General features: G+C 44.9%; 2 protein-coding genes across 3 annotated transcripts in view; one reads left to right on the top strand and one right to left on the bottom strand.

Annotated features, from left to right (window-relative positions):
* Positions 1–5112, top strand: part of HTR2B (5-hydroxytryptamine receptor 2B) — a 176970-nt gene extending 171858 nt beyond the window's left edge. Inside the window, exon 5 of the mRNA XM_083612920.1 lies at positions 5101–5112. The gene's annotated coding sequence lies outside the window, so the exon portion shown is untranslated. The remainder of the gene's footprint in view (positions 1–5100) is intronic.
* Positions 1–13627, bottom strand: part of LRCH3 (leucine rich repeats and calponin homology domain containing 3) — a gene marked incomplete at its 5' end in the record, with an annotated part of 83514 nt that extends 69887 nt beyond the window's left edge. Inside the window, one exon of one of the 2 annotated variants that reach the window (XM_083612774.1) lies at positions 13315–13627. In XM_083612774.1, coding sequence (XP_083468900.1) covers positions 13315–13627 — 313 coding nt within the window. The remainder of the gene's footprint in view (positions 1–13314) is intronic. The other variant, XM_083612775.1, reaches the window with a different exon arrangement.
* Between the last annotated feature and the right edge of the window lie 451 nt (positions 13628–14078).

Below are 14078 nucleotides of genomic sequence, written 5' to 3'. Positions count from 1 at the left end.
TACACACACATGCGTACCCTACAGGTGAAAGATGTTATTTAGATCAGGAATCCCAAACTGAAGAGGGAGCTGAAGAGAAAGAAAGTTGTAACTGAAGGCTTCCAAAAATGCTCACAACATTTACAAGAACAACTCCAGATGTTAAACTGATGTGGGATTGACATCATTGGGTTAAGATCACACTTTAATCTAGTCCCATGATAGATTATATTATTGAAGCTCTTGCAGAAAATAGAGGTTAAATTAACCCGTCTTCAAAACTATAGTTTGCAAGAACAAACCACTAAAGAATTACTGAAGACGTGGCCTACCTCTAAGGCTGCAAAATTAAAGAGGGAGGAGACAGCATGGCTGAAACTTCTAAGGACACTTTTCTACAAAATGAGTCTCTTTCTAGCAGTTCCCCATGCTTTTATTTGCCTCTGCCATAACTTGAAAAGACTTCATAATAAAATACTTCTATGGACACATCACTAGATCTCCAACTAGGCTCCTTGGGTGTTACAAAACTGACTCCTTAATCATTTCTTTGGTTAGCAATTATGAAAGGTCAGCATAAAATATAATCATTAAGCATATTCATGATTATACATTTTTCATTGTTAATGCTACCATACACCTATTTCTTCATTTTAAATCTCAACAATCATAATTGTCTTACTAGTGCTATACTGTCACTGACAGTAGCATCCCACTAAAATAAAAAAAGCCAAGTAGAAAGGATTAGTCTTGGTTTGTTTGGCTCACTGGCTTCTCTCAGTTAGAACCATCCATTTTTCTTACATTTATACCTCACCATTCTCATCTTAGACCAGACCCGACCAGACCAGACCCAAGCCTTCTTAGCTTCAGCTTCAGACCATCATACAGAATCAAGGCTCAATCAGATTTTCAAAATTGTTTGCTGACTTAAGATACCTGTTGTCTAAAAAACTTTAACAGATAAACTGCAGAACAGCAACGGAATTTTCTTAATGAACCAAGTTACATAATTTTTTGACAATACCCTGCTCCCACTTTACCAGGTGCAGTCACTTGAAGTTTGAAAGCAGTGACTGTCTTTTCATTCAAATAAAAATGCCTTAAACAATCTTACATTATGCATTAATATATGAAAATTATGATAACAAGGCTGAAAAATTGTAGTAGAGATCAAATGAGCTCATTATGACATTCCCATCAAATGGTCTCCATAAGAACAGGGTAATTGTTCACCCACTTCGAAAACTCCTGCAGGATTCAGAAACCTCTTTCAATTTATTTAAAGTTGTCAGACCCACTTTTTTGTTGACTACACATGGCTGCCCTGTCTATTGCACTGCATTTCTTCAAAGGGATCACAAAGACACTAGAGACCACATAAAATGTGGCTTCAAAGTTCTGAACAGGGTGTCCTACTTTGGTGTGAAATAATGCTGATTACAGTGCTTAAAATGCAGCCCGCCATATGCCAAAACCTTTGCTTTTCCAAATCTCTTTTCAAAATCCACTTTGTCCAACCATCTATTACTAAACTGATTGCAGCTTTAGCTACTGCTGCCCTTCCTCCTCACCCTTTAACCATCTGTGCAGATTCTGCCCAATTTAAAACAGGCTAAACACATCTTCAGTGCTCTAGCTCTTAAAGATATGAAAGCACCACCGCCTCTCTAAAAAGACAACACCAAATGATATCTTAAAAGTCATGCATGTGACTTCAGACAAAAAGTACCCTTTCACAAGCAAAAAAAAAAAAAGAGAACCAGTTTTCAGTATTTTATTACTTGGAAATCCCACAACCTACCAGTGAGCAAACATGAAAATACTGATACCCAGCTATTCTTTTAAAACATTAAAAGAAGTCAAGGGTCATCTAGCCTGTAACACAACCTGAAACATTTTACTACCATTTTAACCATTCAAAAATGAAGTAAAGAACTATTTGAAGTAATCATCACAGTCCTCTGCTTTTTATTCTGGGACAATTAATGAACAAGAATTCATAAAGAGTCAATCAACTCCTTGCAGAGATTTATCACGGATTACAAACCGATTTGATTAGTTAAGCCTAGCTCTTTCAGAAGATGGGCTGAGCAGCAATGTAAATATTTGACAACATGTATAGTAGCTGCCTTTGCTACTAGTTCTGTTTATTTCTGTTTGCCTCTTGCTATCACAACTCAGGTGATTAAAATTTTATCTCACTAAAAACACTGTGTTCAAATCATTGCTCAGTCATAAACAAGATGGGAAGTTCTTCAATCTTCCAAGCCATGACTTAGAGAACAGGGAGTAAGTCCTGTGCTCATGCACTTGGGGTTAACAGAATATTTCCTGGTTTGATGACGACACAATTTGCCGCCAAATTAACAAATTGTAGTTTGAGTGAGTCCTCTAAACTAGGATCAAACTGAGGTTTGCATACCATAGTTTGCCAATTTGGAATTAAACATCAAAATGTGATTTAATCAAAGTAGAAAAAATTACATTAAGCCTAGAAATGCAGGCTACTTCCCCATGTCTCACTGTAAACGCTTTAAAAGCAGCAGTTGGAACACAATATATTTTTCAATTACCTTAGCCTTTTTACTTTAAAATAAAAATATCCTAGCGTGTTTTAAATTCTCTTTTACTGTAAGCTCCCTTGGAGACTGTTAAGAAGAATATAAATATTTTAAATAAGCCAAACTTTTTCTGCCTCCAATATGTTGTTCAATTCTTGAACAATTAGAATGGATGGGAACTGGGTGACAGCTAGTATTCCCACAAACTACTGTAAAAGTACAATGAGCCTCAATGAAGACAATAGAGAACAAATGGACTATTGTTTATCATTCTAACCAGCTAATCATTCACTGCAATGAGGATTTTATACAGATGCTTTCTATCATGTGCCTATGAGAAGTGTTCTCTCAGAATTGCTTCTTGTTGCTATACTGTTTTAAATGCCTGTTAAAAACTTTATACCCAGAAATGTAATTTAGTTGCACAAGCTTGATTTAAAATTCTGGCTGACTTTACTGATGTATGTTTTACAATTGTTTTATATTATTTTATGTGTTATCACTTAAGAGCTCTTCCAAAGCATGGTATAGGTGATTCTAAAAATAAAATAAAGGCTAGAAACATTTCCCAAAGAGAGCAGCCTTGTTTGATATGAAGATCAATTTCAGAGCCGGTATGAAGGGTAAAGGAGTTGGATGTGGAACAAATACCTGCCAAGTTATCAACCTGCGATGTATGAAAACAGGGACATTTCTAGTAAATCGTGATGGAAGACACAGATCTTTCCATATGAGCCTAACTGGAACCTGATATCATCTTCTGAGGTCCAGAGGGTGGCAACACAAGAACAGCCTTCTCTGCAGTGACCTCCCATTTGTGGAATGCTCTCCCCAGGGAAGTTTGCCTGGGACACCTTTATACACCTTTAGGTGCCTTTATACACCTTTAGGTGCCAAGCAAAAACGTTCCTTTTTTTTAAACCAGGCCTTTGGTTGATCTGATTTACATCCTATGCCTTTCTAAAATGTTTTTTGGGGGGGGGCGGGGGGATATTGGGTTGTTCTTTTTTTTATTATTAGGTATTTTGTCGTTTTACATCTTGATTTTATTCTAATAATAACCTTAGTCTTCTTATTTTCAACTACATGGTTAGGATAAGAAAGGTTAAGCTATCTGTGACACAGCAGCTGAGACAAAAAGGGATATCCTCAAGTTAATTGCTAAGTATTTAACCTGACAGGGCTATGTTATGACATATTTTGAAAACAATCATGCTTACCAAGTGGTAAAAGGAGTGTAACCACAGTTTAATTTATCTTATGGTAAGGCAGCACGGGGTCTTGACTCCCTGAACCTGCAATACACAGGTTAACAGCACTGTGTGGCTGTCTAGCCACAACCTTGTTTTGAATCCACTTATCCATGGGTCAGTGAAGGCTATATTTGCCTTGGAAATACAGAGAACAACACTGAACACATGGTTCTGATGAACTAAGATCTTTTTACTTTTAGAACATTACTATGATTATTTATTTTCTTTATTTATCATCCAACTTTCCTCCAACAAGCTCAAGGCAGCATCCGTAGCTCTTGCCACTTCATTTCATCCTCCCAATAACCCTGTGAAATAGGTTAGGCTGAAAGGACAGTGACTGGAGGGTGGAGGAAAAACTAAGTCAAATAACCTGATATGAGAAATCAGCAAAGAGCCTACGAGGGGGAAGAGACATTGGAGGTCACCTAGTTCAACCTTCCTGCACAAAGTAGAACGTAACTGATAGATTCCATCCAGCCTCTGCTTTAATATCTCTGGAGAAGGTAAAGAGGAATGGTAAAGGACCCCTGGGCAGCTAATTCGACTATGGGGTGAGGCACTCATCTCTGCTTAGTTTCAGGCCAAAGGGAGATGGCGTTTGTCTGTGGACATGTGGCCAGAATGACTAAACCACTTCTGGCACAAAGGGGCACTGTGACGAGTGCCAGAGCGCACGGAAATGCCATTTATCTTCCCATCATAGTGGTACCTATTTATCTACTCGCGCTGGTATGCTTTTGAACTGCTATGCTGGCAGGAGCTGGGACAGAGCAGCAGGAGGACAGCCCATCAGCTCTGAAGAAGTCTGCTCCTTTACTGAGCTGCTCTTGCTGTTAGGATGTTTCTCCTAATGTTGAGCTAAAATCTGCTTCCCTGCAAATACCATCTTATCACAACCAGATGATCATAAACAATGATTAAAAGCTTAGAAAATAAAGCTGTGCATACAGCTGCTTTCTTGCGGTCAGGAAAACTGTAGAACAGGGTCATTCCAGGACCTTGGTACTATCCACTTTTACAACCTTACAGTGGCAGCAGCAATAAACAGCCATCGTGAAGCTGAGGCTCCACTACTTTGGCCACCTCATGAGAAGAGAAGACTCCCTGGAAAAGACCCTGATGTTGGGAAAGATGGAGGGCGCAAAGAGAAGGGGACGACAGAGGACGAGATGATGGGACAGTGTTCTCGAAGCTACTAACATGAGTTTGACCAAACTGCGGGAGGCAGTGGAAGACAGGAGTGCCTGGCGTGCTCTGGTCCATGAGGTCACGAAGAGTCGGACACAACTAAACAACAACAGAGTCCATGAAAGGTCCATGTATGCCACATACTTTGTTCCCCATTTGTTAACTCGCAATGCAGCTGAATAGCTTTACACTGTAACAGCCCTACTGGGCTTGATCTATGTACTATCCAGCAGTAACCTTGCAAACAAGTCCACTAAAATAACATGCCTAGATTTCATTAGAGCACACATACCTATTTGTTAAGACATTTGTGGCCTAGAAAAGGCCAACGTGGCAAGCACACTGGGGCTAGAAATTCTAATTTCACATATGGGGTCTGAACCAGCTGTGACTGACCAGGAAGACCACCTTGGTCACCTCTCTTCAAAAATGACATTGCAGAGCTGGAAAAGGTTCAGAAAACAGAGTAACTCTCCTATGAGAAACAACATTTGGAGCGTATTAGTTTAAAAAGAAAGGGCAGGGAAGGCAGGGGGCATGACTGAGGTGTACAAGATTATGCATGATGCAGAGGAAGTGGATAGGGAAAAGTTTCTGTCCCTCTCTCATAAAACTAAAACTCAGGGTCATCCAATGAAGCTAAATGTTGGGAGACTCAGGATAGACAAAAAGAGGGACCTCTTCACGGAGGGCATAGCTAAAACTATGGGATTCACTCCCACAAGAGGCAGTCAAGGCCCCCAATATGGGTGGCTTTAAAGGGGGATTAGATAATTCATGGAGCACAAGGCTATCAATGGCTACCAGACTGGCCACAATGGCTATATTCTACCTCCACTGCCAGATGCAGTATGACATGGAGCATCAGTTGTTGGGAACCATGGTGGGGAGACTGCTGTTGCACTCAGGTCCTAGAATAAAATGCTGGACAAGATGGGACTTGGACCTGATCCAGCAAGGCTCTTCTTATGTACTTAGAGCTTCTCTGCCTGAAGGCAATTCTTCCTTCACATAAGTGGCCACATGAACAACCATTTTACAAAGATGATCTATAGCCCAGTCTAACTGCTTTGAGCTGTCTTTTTTTTTTAATATATAATAATAATATATAATAATATAATAATATCTTTATTGTCATTGCCCCCTCTCAGGGACAACGAAATTACTTGACTGCTCCATTAAAACACTAATTAAAACAATACAGTATAGTACAGCAAGGAAGATTAGATGACTTTCAAAGTCCAGGCTTCCCATTCAGGGCTGAGATCGCTCTGGAGAAGAAGCTGTTCTTAAGACGGCTCATCCTTGTCTTCATCGTCCTGTATCTCCGTCCCGACGGCAGGAGCTCGAAGAGACAGTGACCAGGATGCGATGGATCTTTTACTATGTCCAGTGCCTTCCTATGGCACCTTGTGGCATAAATCTGCTCTAAGGTGGAGAGTGGGCAGCCAACAATGCTCTCTGCTGCCTTAACAACTCTGCACAACCTAAAGGGTTTCTAAAAAGGGTCTAAAGGGTTTCAAAGCAGATACATGTTTTAAGTAAGGCCTGCATTCTGGCTTCATCCAATGGAGGCAACTATGCAACACTTCATTCACTACAATATGTTGAATCCTGCATTTCTGCTACTGCATGCAGTGTACTATACAGAACCAACAAGGTTTCAATCTACATTGGGAACTTTCTTTTTAAAGATTGAGGCTAGGGATTGACAAGGAAGTAGTAAAAATAAGGGTAAGAGGCTTAAATGTAAACTGACAGGGAATAGAATTAAGAGACGTTTTTGCACGGAAAGGCATTAGATTAACAGTTGTTTTAGGTAAGTGTCTGATGACATTCGGACCATCTATTTATTCATTTAAATCTAACTAAACATCTCTCAACTCTATCTCCAAATAAACTTTTTAAAAGGAGCAGATGCCACAGCTAACTATTGTTCCTTATATTTTACTGCATCTTAAGGGCTTGTTTACATTTTATATTTCTGCTCAGGAAAGTTTCATTTCATTAAATGTGCCCCCTTAGTTTTATCCCACTGTCAGCTTTTATTTATGTATGTATGGCAGTCTCCAATATTACAAAACCCTCAAAAATAGAAAAGTTGGAACTAGATCTTGTAAGCAAACAATTCCTACTCCAGCAGCTAATTTTCTTCATGCAGAATAATATTCTGCTTTATACTTCAGATCTATACAGTATAAGCACCTGACATACAATGTTATCAGCCCTGTGCATCACTTTGTGTGGCACCTCACAGCTCTGGTTTTCTAACAGAAGAGTGTAAGGGGCAAAAGCTGGTGAAAGGACTAGATGCCACCGATCTTCTCAAAGGTGCTAAATAAAAGCTGTTTCCAGCCTTACTTCACAATTGGCAGCACTAATGACAGCTGACATTTTAAATATGGAGAAGGGACTGGGGTGAGTATGTAACATTATTGCCTGTCCCAAACAGCATGGAGAATGGAAGAACGTAAGCAATTATTGATTATGAAGGGATGAGAACAGACAGGAATGGATTTTAAACTGTACTGCATTGTGCTGTGAAGCACAAGTGCTAAACCACAGCCGAGCATCTTAAGAAAGCAGAATAACTGAAGTCAGACAATCTACACCTCCAGCCTAAATACAGCAAGTTTACTTTTAAGCAAGCGTGCTCAGGGCTTACAGCTGTAGGCTCAGTTAATTTGTTTCTAAGCTTCTGAGGCCATGTGCCATATTCCCATTTTGAAACTGCGGTAGTCATTAAGAGCATGAGCTATGAACCGGAAAGTCCCCCGATCAAATCACAGCTCAGCCAGCTCAACTCACTAGGTGGCCTTAGGCAAGCCTCTCTCTCTCAGCTTCACCCCTCATCAGTAATAGGGGAATAATACTTCTAGCCCAACTTACAGGGTTGATGGCATTACTGCGAATGTATCAGAGCACTTGGAGAAAAGCAGGACTGTTGGTTTTTATCCAAAGAAATATGATCTGTAGTACTTTAAAAATAGTATTAGATTTCTCAAATATTATTTTTAGCCAGGTTTTTAAAAATCCCTTAAAAATCAAGTATACCACAACAAATATATGATTGGTTCTACTATCCATTCTGAAGGAAATCAGCCCTGAGTGCTCACTGGAAGGACAGATCCTGAAGCTGAGGCTCCAATACTTTGGCCACCTCATGAGAAGAGAAGACTCCCTGGAAAAGACCCTGATGATGGAGAAGGGGACGATGGAGGACGAGATGGTGGGACAGTGTTCTCGAAGCTACTAACATGAGTTTGACCAAACTGCGGGAGGCAGTGGAAGACAGGAGTGCCTGGCGTGCTCTGGTCCAGGGGGTCACGAAGAGCCGGGCACGACTAAACGACTAAACAACAACAACTATCTTAACAAAGTCTGCAGTATTCGTAACATGGAAAGATGTAGTACAGCATTCCAGCTGAGGAAATCTGGTCTGTACACCCTATTATTCACAGCTTACACCCTACTATTCACAACTTAATGCTGACCCATCCCAAGATCACTCTGCAGGTCCACAGGCAGACTTTTGAACCCAGGTCCCACAGGTTTCACACCCAGAAATCTTTCAACTTGATCTTTTTCTGCTAGCAAACCTGTTTCAAACCACACAAATTTTGTGAAAAGTTGTATCAGAATCAAGTTTGCAGCCACAGATGGTAACATCTGAATTCATCTAACAATGGAGGTTAAGACGTTTCACAATGATGACTCATAGTATTTGTATTTATAATAAACACTTCTAGACATAGTCACATGTCAAATGATACACATGTCAAATAAACACTGTACTTCCATTCACTGAATTCCTCCCCCCCCCCCCTTTCTTGGCTATTTGACTATTCATCTGGGTTCATCTGCATTCTGTTTATCCCACATAGTCCAGTTTGACAGCTTGTTCTCATTTAGACAGACCTGTAAATACTTAATCTACTTTGAATTATTCTATCCATCCTAAATACAGGCTGCCACAATTGGGCTCCATTTGCTTGTGTAAGCGTACTATGAAATTGGCAGTTACCAGGCCGTCAAGCCCATATTTAGAGTGGAATTTTCAACCGTACAACGAACAAATACACATTCATGCGACAGCATTTTTTGCAGAGTGAAAGAGTTCCTACCCAGTCCCCAGGCTCCAAGTCTTCACTACCCCACAATAAAAAAGTGTCCTGCTTTTTCAATTCCTCACAGATCCCTGGGTCCAGCTCTACCGGTGTCCACCCTAGATGCCACCCTTGAAATGCTGCCATCTATTCTCCAGCAGGTTCTCCCAGCCTACAGGGGCCCATGAAATACCCTCTTACGTCGGGGTAGGGGGAGAAGAGGGAAGTGTTCCAGATGGTGGACTATTCCACTGTGGGGGTTTTCCTATTCCTCGGGGACTCCCTAGTTCTCCAGGGATCAAGACCCTTATTCACCACCACCCATTATGCTTTCAAAATTATTTTGAATCATTTCAATTTGTGGAGGAGGGAGTGGCAGTTGTACACCACATTTCACACTCATACGGTAGGAAAGAAGGAAACTTTACAGTCCTCAGCTGAATCAAAGCCTTCGTGTGTGCAACTGCTCATATTAATCATTTGTCAGCTAAAGCTCTCCTCCTCCCCTCGATCAAGTTTAGATTGTAAGGCTCCTTGGGGCAGGGACCTGCCTTTTGCACCTCTCTCTCTGGACATACAACCAAACTGATGGTGCTCTGTTGCCATCTTGGGGGTCCCTTTGAACAGAACGGCAGGTTAGAACAGCTGTCATATGGAAGAAGGAACAAGCTTGTTTTTTCCTGCCCTGCTGGAGGGTAGGATTCGAACAAATGGCTTCAGGTTACCAGAAAGGAGATTCTGATCCAACATCAGGAAAAACTTTCCGACAGTAAAAGCTATTTGACAGTGGAACGGTCCCCGTCAGGAGGTTGTGGACTCTCTTTCCTTGCAGATTTTTAAGCAGAGGTTGGACGGCCACATGTCATATATGATCTAGCTGAGATTCCTGAATTGCAGGGGGTTGGACTAGATGACCCTTGGTGTTCCGTCCAACTCTACAATTCTATGATTCTAAGTGTTTTTAATAAATCTAATATCTAAGCTACACAAACATTTTTCCCCATTCTACTTTTGCAGGATCATTTTCTCATTTTCTGTGATCCCAGAAGTATAATATTTCATAAATAACACCACATAATACATTCAACACCACTTTGGCATCCAGTGCAGGTGGTTTGTAATATACAAATGCTTGTATTACAGATACAAAATCCACACATAAGCGGCCCACAACTTATGCTTATTTACTCAGAGATCAGTCTACTGACTTCAAATGAGGCTTACTCCCCAGTAAGTGTTTTGAAGACTGCAATCATAACACCACCTATCTGAAATTAACCCCAATACTGGTAATTGCATTTATTTGCAAGCATCCAATTCATGCAAACTGGCATGAAACAATTCACTAATCCACACATTTTTTGTGGAATAGCAGGGCAATGTTTACTTAGAAGTAAGTCCCAGGGAGATCAATTGGGCATACTCCCCAGTAAATAAGGTTCTAGCAGCCTTACCAGGGTGGTCTACAGGTATGGCTGCACATTTTGACCAGCACTGCGAAGCACCCTTGGCTCTTGGGGCTCACCAGCACAGACACACACAACCCAACTAGAAGGAAGGAAGGCAGCCTTCGCCTCGCTCCCACACTCTGGTTAGAGTTACAAAGCAGCCTTTCTGGCATCGTGGTTAAGGGTATCAGATGAAGACCTGGGAGGCCAGGGTACAAATCCCTGCTCAGTGATGAAGCTCAATGAGTGACCTTAGGTGCCAGTCACTCTCAGTCTGACCCCCCTCACAGGATTGTCGTGAGGATAAAATGGGGAAGGGGAGATCTCTATACACCAAACTGAGCTCCTAGGAGGAATCATAGAATTGTAGGATTGGAAAGGACCTCAAGGGGCATCTAGTCCAACCCCATGCAATACCGATAAATAATCCCTGGCAAATGACCATCCAACCTCTGCTTAAAAACCTCCAGGGAAACAGAACCCAGCACCTTCTAAGAGAGTCCATTCTACTGTCGAACAGCTCTTACCATCAGAAAGTCCTTCCTAATGCTTTTGCTCCATGTTCCATGTGACCCCTTCAGATACTTGAAGATGGCTATCATATGTCTTCTCTGTCTACTCTCCCTCAGGCTAAACATACTCAACTCCCTTAACCGTTCTTACAAGGCTTGGTTTCCAGACCCTTGATCATCTCGGTCACCTTCCTTTGCACATGTTGCAGCTTGTCAACAACCTTCTTAAATTGTGGTGGCCAGAACTGGACATGTTACTCCAGGTGGGGTCTGACCGAGGTTGAATAGAGAAGGACTAGAACTTCCCTTGATCGGGACACTGTAACTTCTGTTGATGAGGCCAAGAATCGCATTAGCTTTTTTGGCTGCTGCATCACACTTGAAAGAAAGGATAGAAAAACTGAGAGAGCCAGTGTGTTGCGGTAGTTAAGGAGTGTCAGACTAGGACTTGGGAGAGACAAGGGTTCAAATCCCCACTCGGCCATGAAGTTCACCGGGTGGCCTTGGATGCCAGCCAGCCACTGCCTCTCTCTGCCCAACCCACCCCCACTGGGTTGTTTTGGGGGTTAACTAAAGAGGCGGGGAGGGGAGAAACAATACACACTGCCCTTGAGTCATAGAATCATAGACTTCTAAAGCTGGAAGGGGTCCCGAGGATCATCTAGTCCAACCCCCTGCAATGCAGGAATCTTTTGCCCAACATGGGACTCAAACCCACAACCCTGAGATTAATAATCATATTATTGTAGAGTTGAAAGGGACACAAGGGCCATCTAGTCCAACCTCCGCTGCAATGCAGGAATCTTTTGCCCAACGTGGGGCTCAAACCAATGACCCTGGCCGCCAACTGACCTATCATATAACCCATGAAGGAAAAAGACGGGATATATTTGTAATGACGGGTGCTAATCTGTGGCAGAGAACAGGTGGAGCCAAATCCAGAATAACCAACGACGCATGGAACGAAGACCTGGGTTCGAGTCCCGTCCCCCCACTCAGCTCACTGAGTGTCACGGGGGGGGGGGACCACTGCCTCTCTCAGCCTAGCCCACCTCACAGGGGTGGTGTGGAGATGGCCGGAAGAGGGCGGGGATAGGAAACCATGTATGCCCACCGTCGGATTAAAAGGCGGGCTATGAACGCAACCAACGAAGCAGTCCAGCCAATAAAATAAATAAGTAGAGGGGCGCAAAGGGGCCATTTGGGCCAGCGCCCCTGGAGGAGACCCTCTTGCCCCCCCCAAACACTGAGGGGTGTGGGGAGCACCCCTTGCCCCCCCAAACACTGAGGGGTGGGGGAGCACCCCTTGCCCCCCCAAACACTGAGGGGTGGAGGGAACACCCCTTGCCCCCCAAACACAGAGGAGTGGAGGGAACACCCCTTGCCCCCCAAACACTGAGGGGTGGGGGGAGCACCCTTTGCCCCCCAAACACAGAGGGGTGGGGGAACACCCCTTGCTCCCCCAAACACAGAGGGGTAGGGAGCACCCTTTGCCCCCCAAACACTGAGGGGTGGGGGGAGCACGCCTTGCCCCCCCAAACACAGAGGGGTGGAGGGAACACCCCTTGCCCCCCCAAACACTGAGGGATGTGGGGAGCACTCTTTGCCCCCCCAAACACAGAGGGGTGGAGGGAACACCCCTTGCCCCCCAACACTGAGGCGTGGGGGAGCATTCTTTGCCCCCCCAAACACAGAGGGGTGAAGGGAACACCCCTTGCCCCCCAAACACTGAGGGGTGGGGGAGCATTCTTTGCCCCCCCAAACACAGAGGGGTGAAGGGAACACCCCTTGCCCCCCAAACACTGAGGGGTGGGGGAGCATTCTTTGCCCCCCCAAACACAGAGGGGTGAAGGGAACACCCCTTGCCCCCCAAACACTGAGGGGTGGGGGAGCATTCTTTGCCCCCCCAAACACAGAGGGGTGAAGGGAACACCCCTTGCCCCCCAAACACTGAGGGGTGGGGGAGCACCCCTTGCCCCCCGAAACACTGAGGGGTGAAGGGAACACCCCTTGCCCCCCAAACACTGAGGGGTAGAGGGAGCACTCTTTGCCCCCCCAAACACTGAGGGGTGGGGGAGCACGCCTTGCCCCCCAAACACAGAGGGGTAGAGGGAGCACTCCTTGCCCCCCCAAACACTGAGGGGTGGGGGGAACACCCCTTGCCCCCCTCCCGCCCCCCGAGGCTCTTGGGGGCTCCTCCTCCCACATATTCGGGGGCGCAGCCCTCCCTCTCCCCCCCGCCCCGGCTCCCCTCTCCTCACCGGCCTGCGTGGTGTCGCTGAGGTCGTGGCTGGCGGCGCTGCCCCGCGGGTAGTCCCTCAGCTTCCTGCCGCTCAGGCTGAGGGCGCCGCTGGCCGCCGCCTCCTCCAGCGCCCGCTCCAACGAGCGCGTCCACGACGACGGGCCCGCCGAAGAGGCAGCAGCGCCTCCGCCGCCCCCCGAAGCCAGGCCCCCTCCTCCTCCCCCCGGCATGAGCGCCCCGGAGACCCCGCCGGAGCAGCCGCTGCTTCCTCCGCCCGCGCCGCCGCCGCCGCCCTCCGACGCCGCCGCCGCCGCCAGCACCGCGGCCGCCATTTCCCCCACCCCCCGCGCTCTCCTCCCTCAGGAGCCCCGCCAAGCTGCGCATGCTCCGCGGAAGCCGCCGGCCGGGGAAAGGGAGGGGAGGCGGGCCGGGCGGAAGCGCGCGCTGAGGGCGACAAGGAAGGGGAACGCGCCTGCGCGGAGGAAGGAACTGGGCGGGGCAAAAAAAAAGGGCTGCGGCTGCAGGGAAAGGGGCGGGGCGAGTGGCCTGGACGGCTTTTCTTTCTGCTGAACTACAACTCCCGTCATGCCGCGCTGGGGCTGATGGGCCTTGGAGTCCCGCCAGCTCTTTTTTTTTTTTAAGAAATATTTATTAAGATTTTACAAAGACAAATATACAAAAGCACATAATAATAAAAATAAAAAATAAAAAAATAAGTAAAACATACAGAAAAAACAAGAAAAATTAAAAACAATTGTTTTTCATAACATCAAACTCGTTTGC

The sequence above is a fragment of the Podarcis filfolensis genome (genome assembly GCF_964270895.1).
Source record: "Podarcis filfolensis genome assembly, chromosome: 5".
Lineage (NCBI taxonomy): Eukaryota > Metazoa > Chordata > Lepidosauria > Squamata > Lacertidae > Podarcis > Podarcis filfolensis.
Note: the sequence above shows the minus strand (reverse complement) of the source record. Positions and strands in the feature narration are given on the sequence as shown.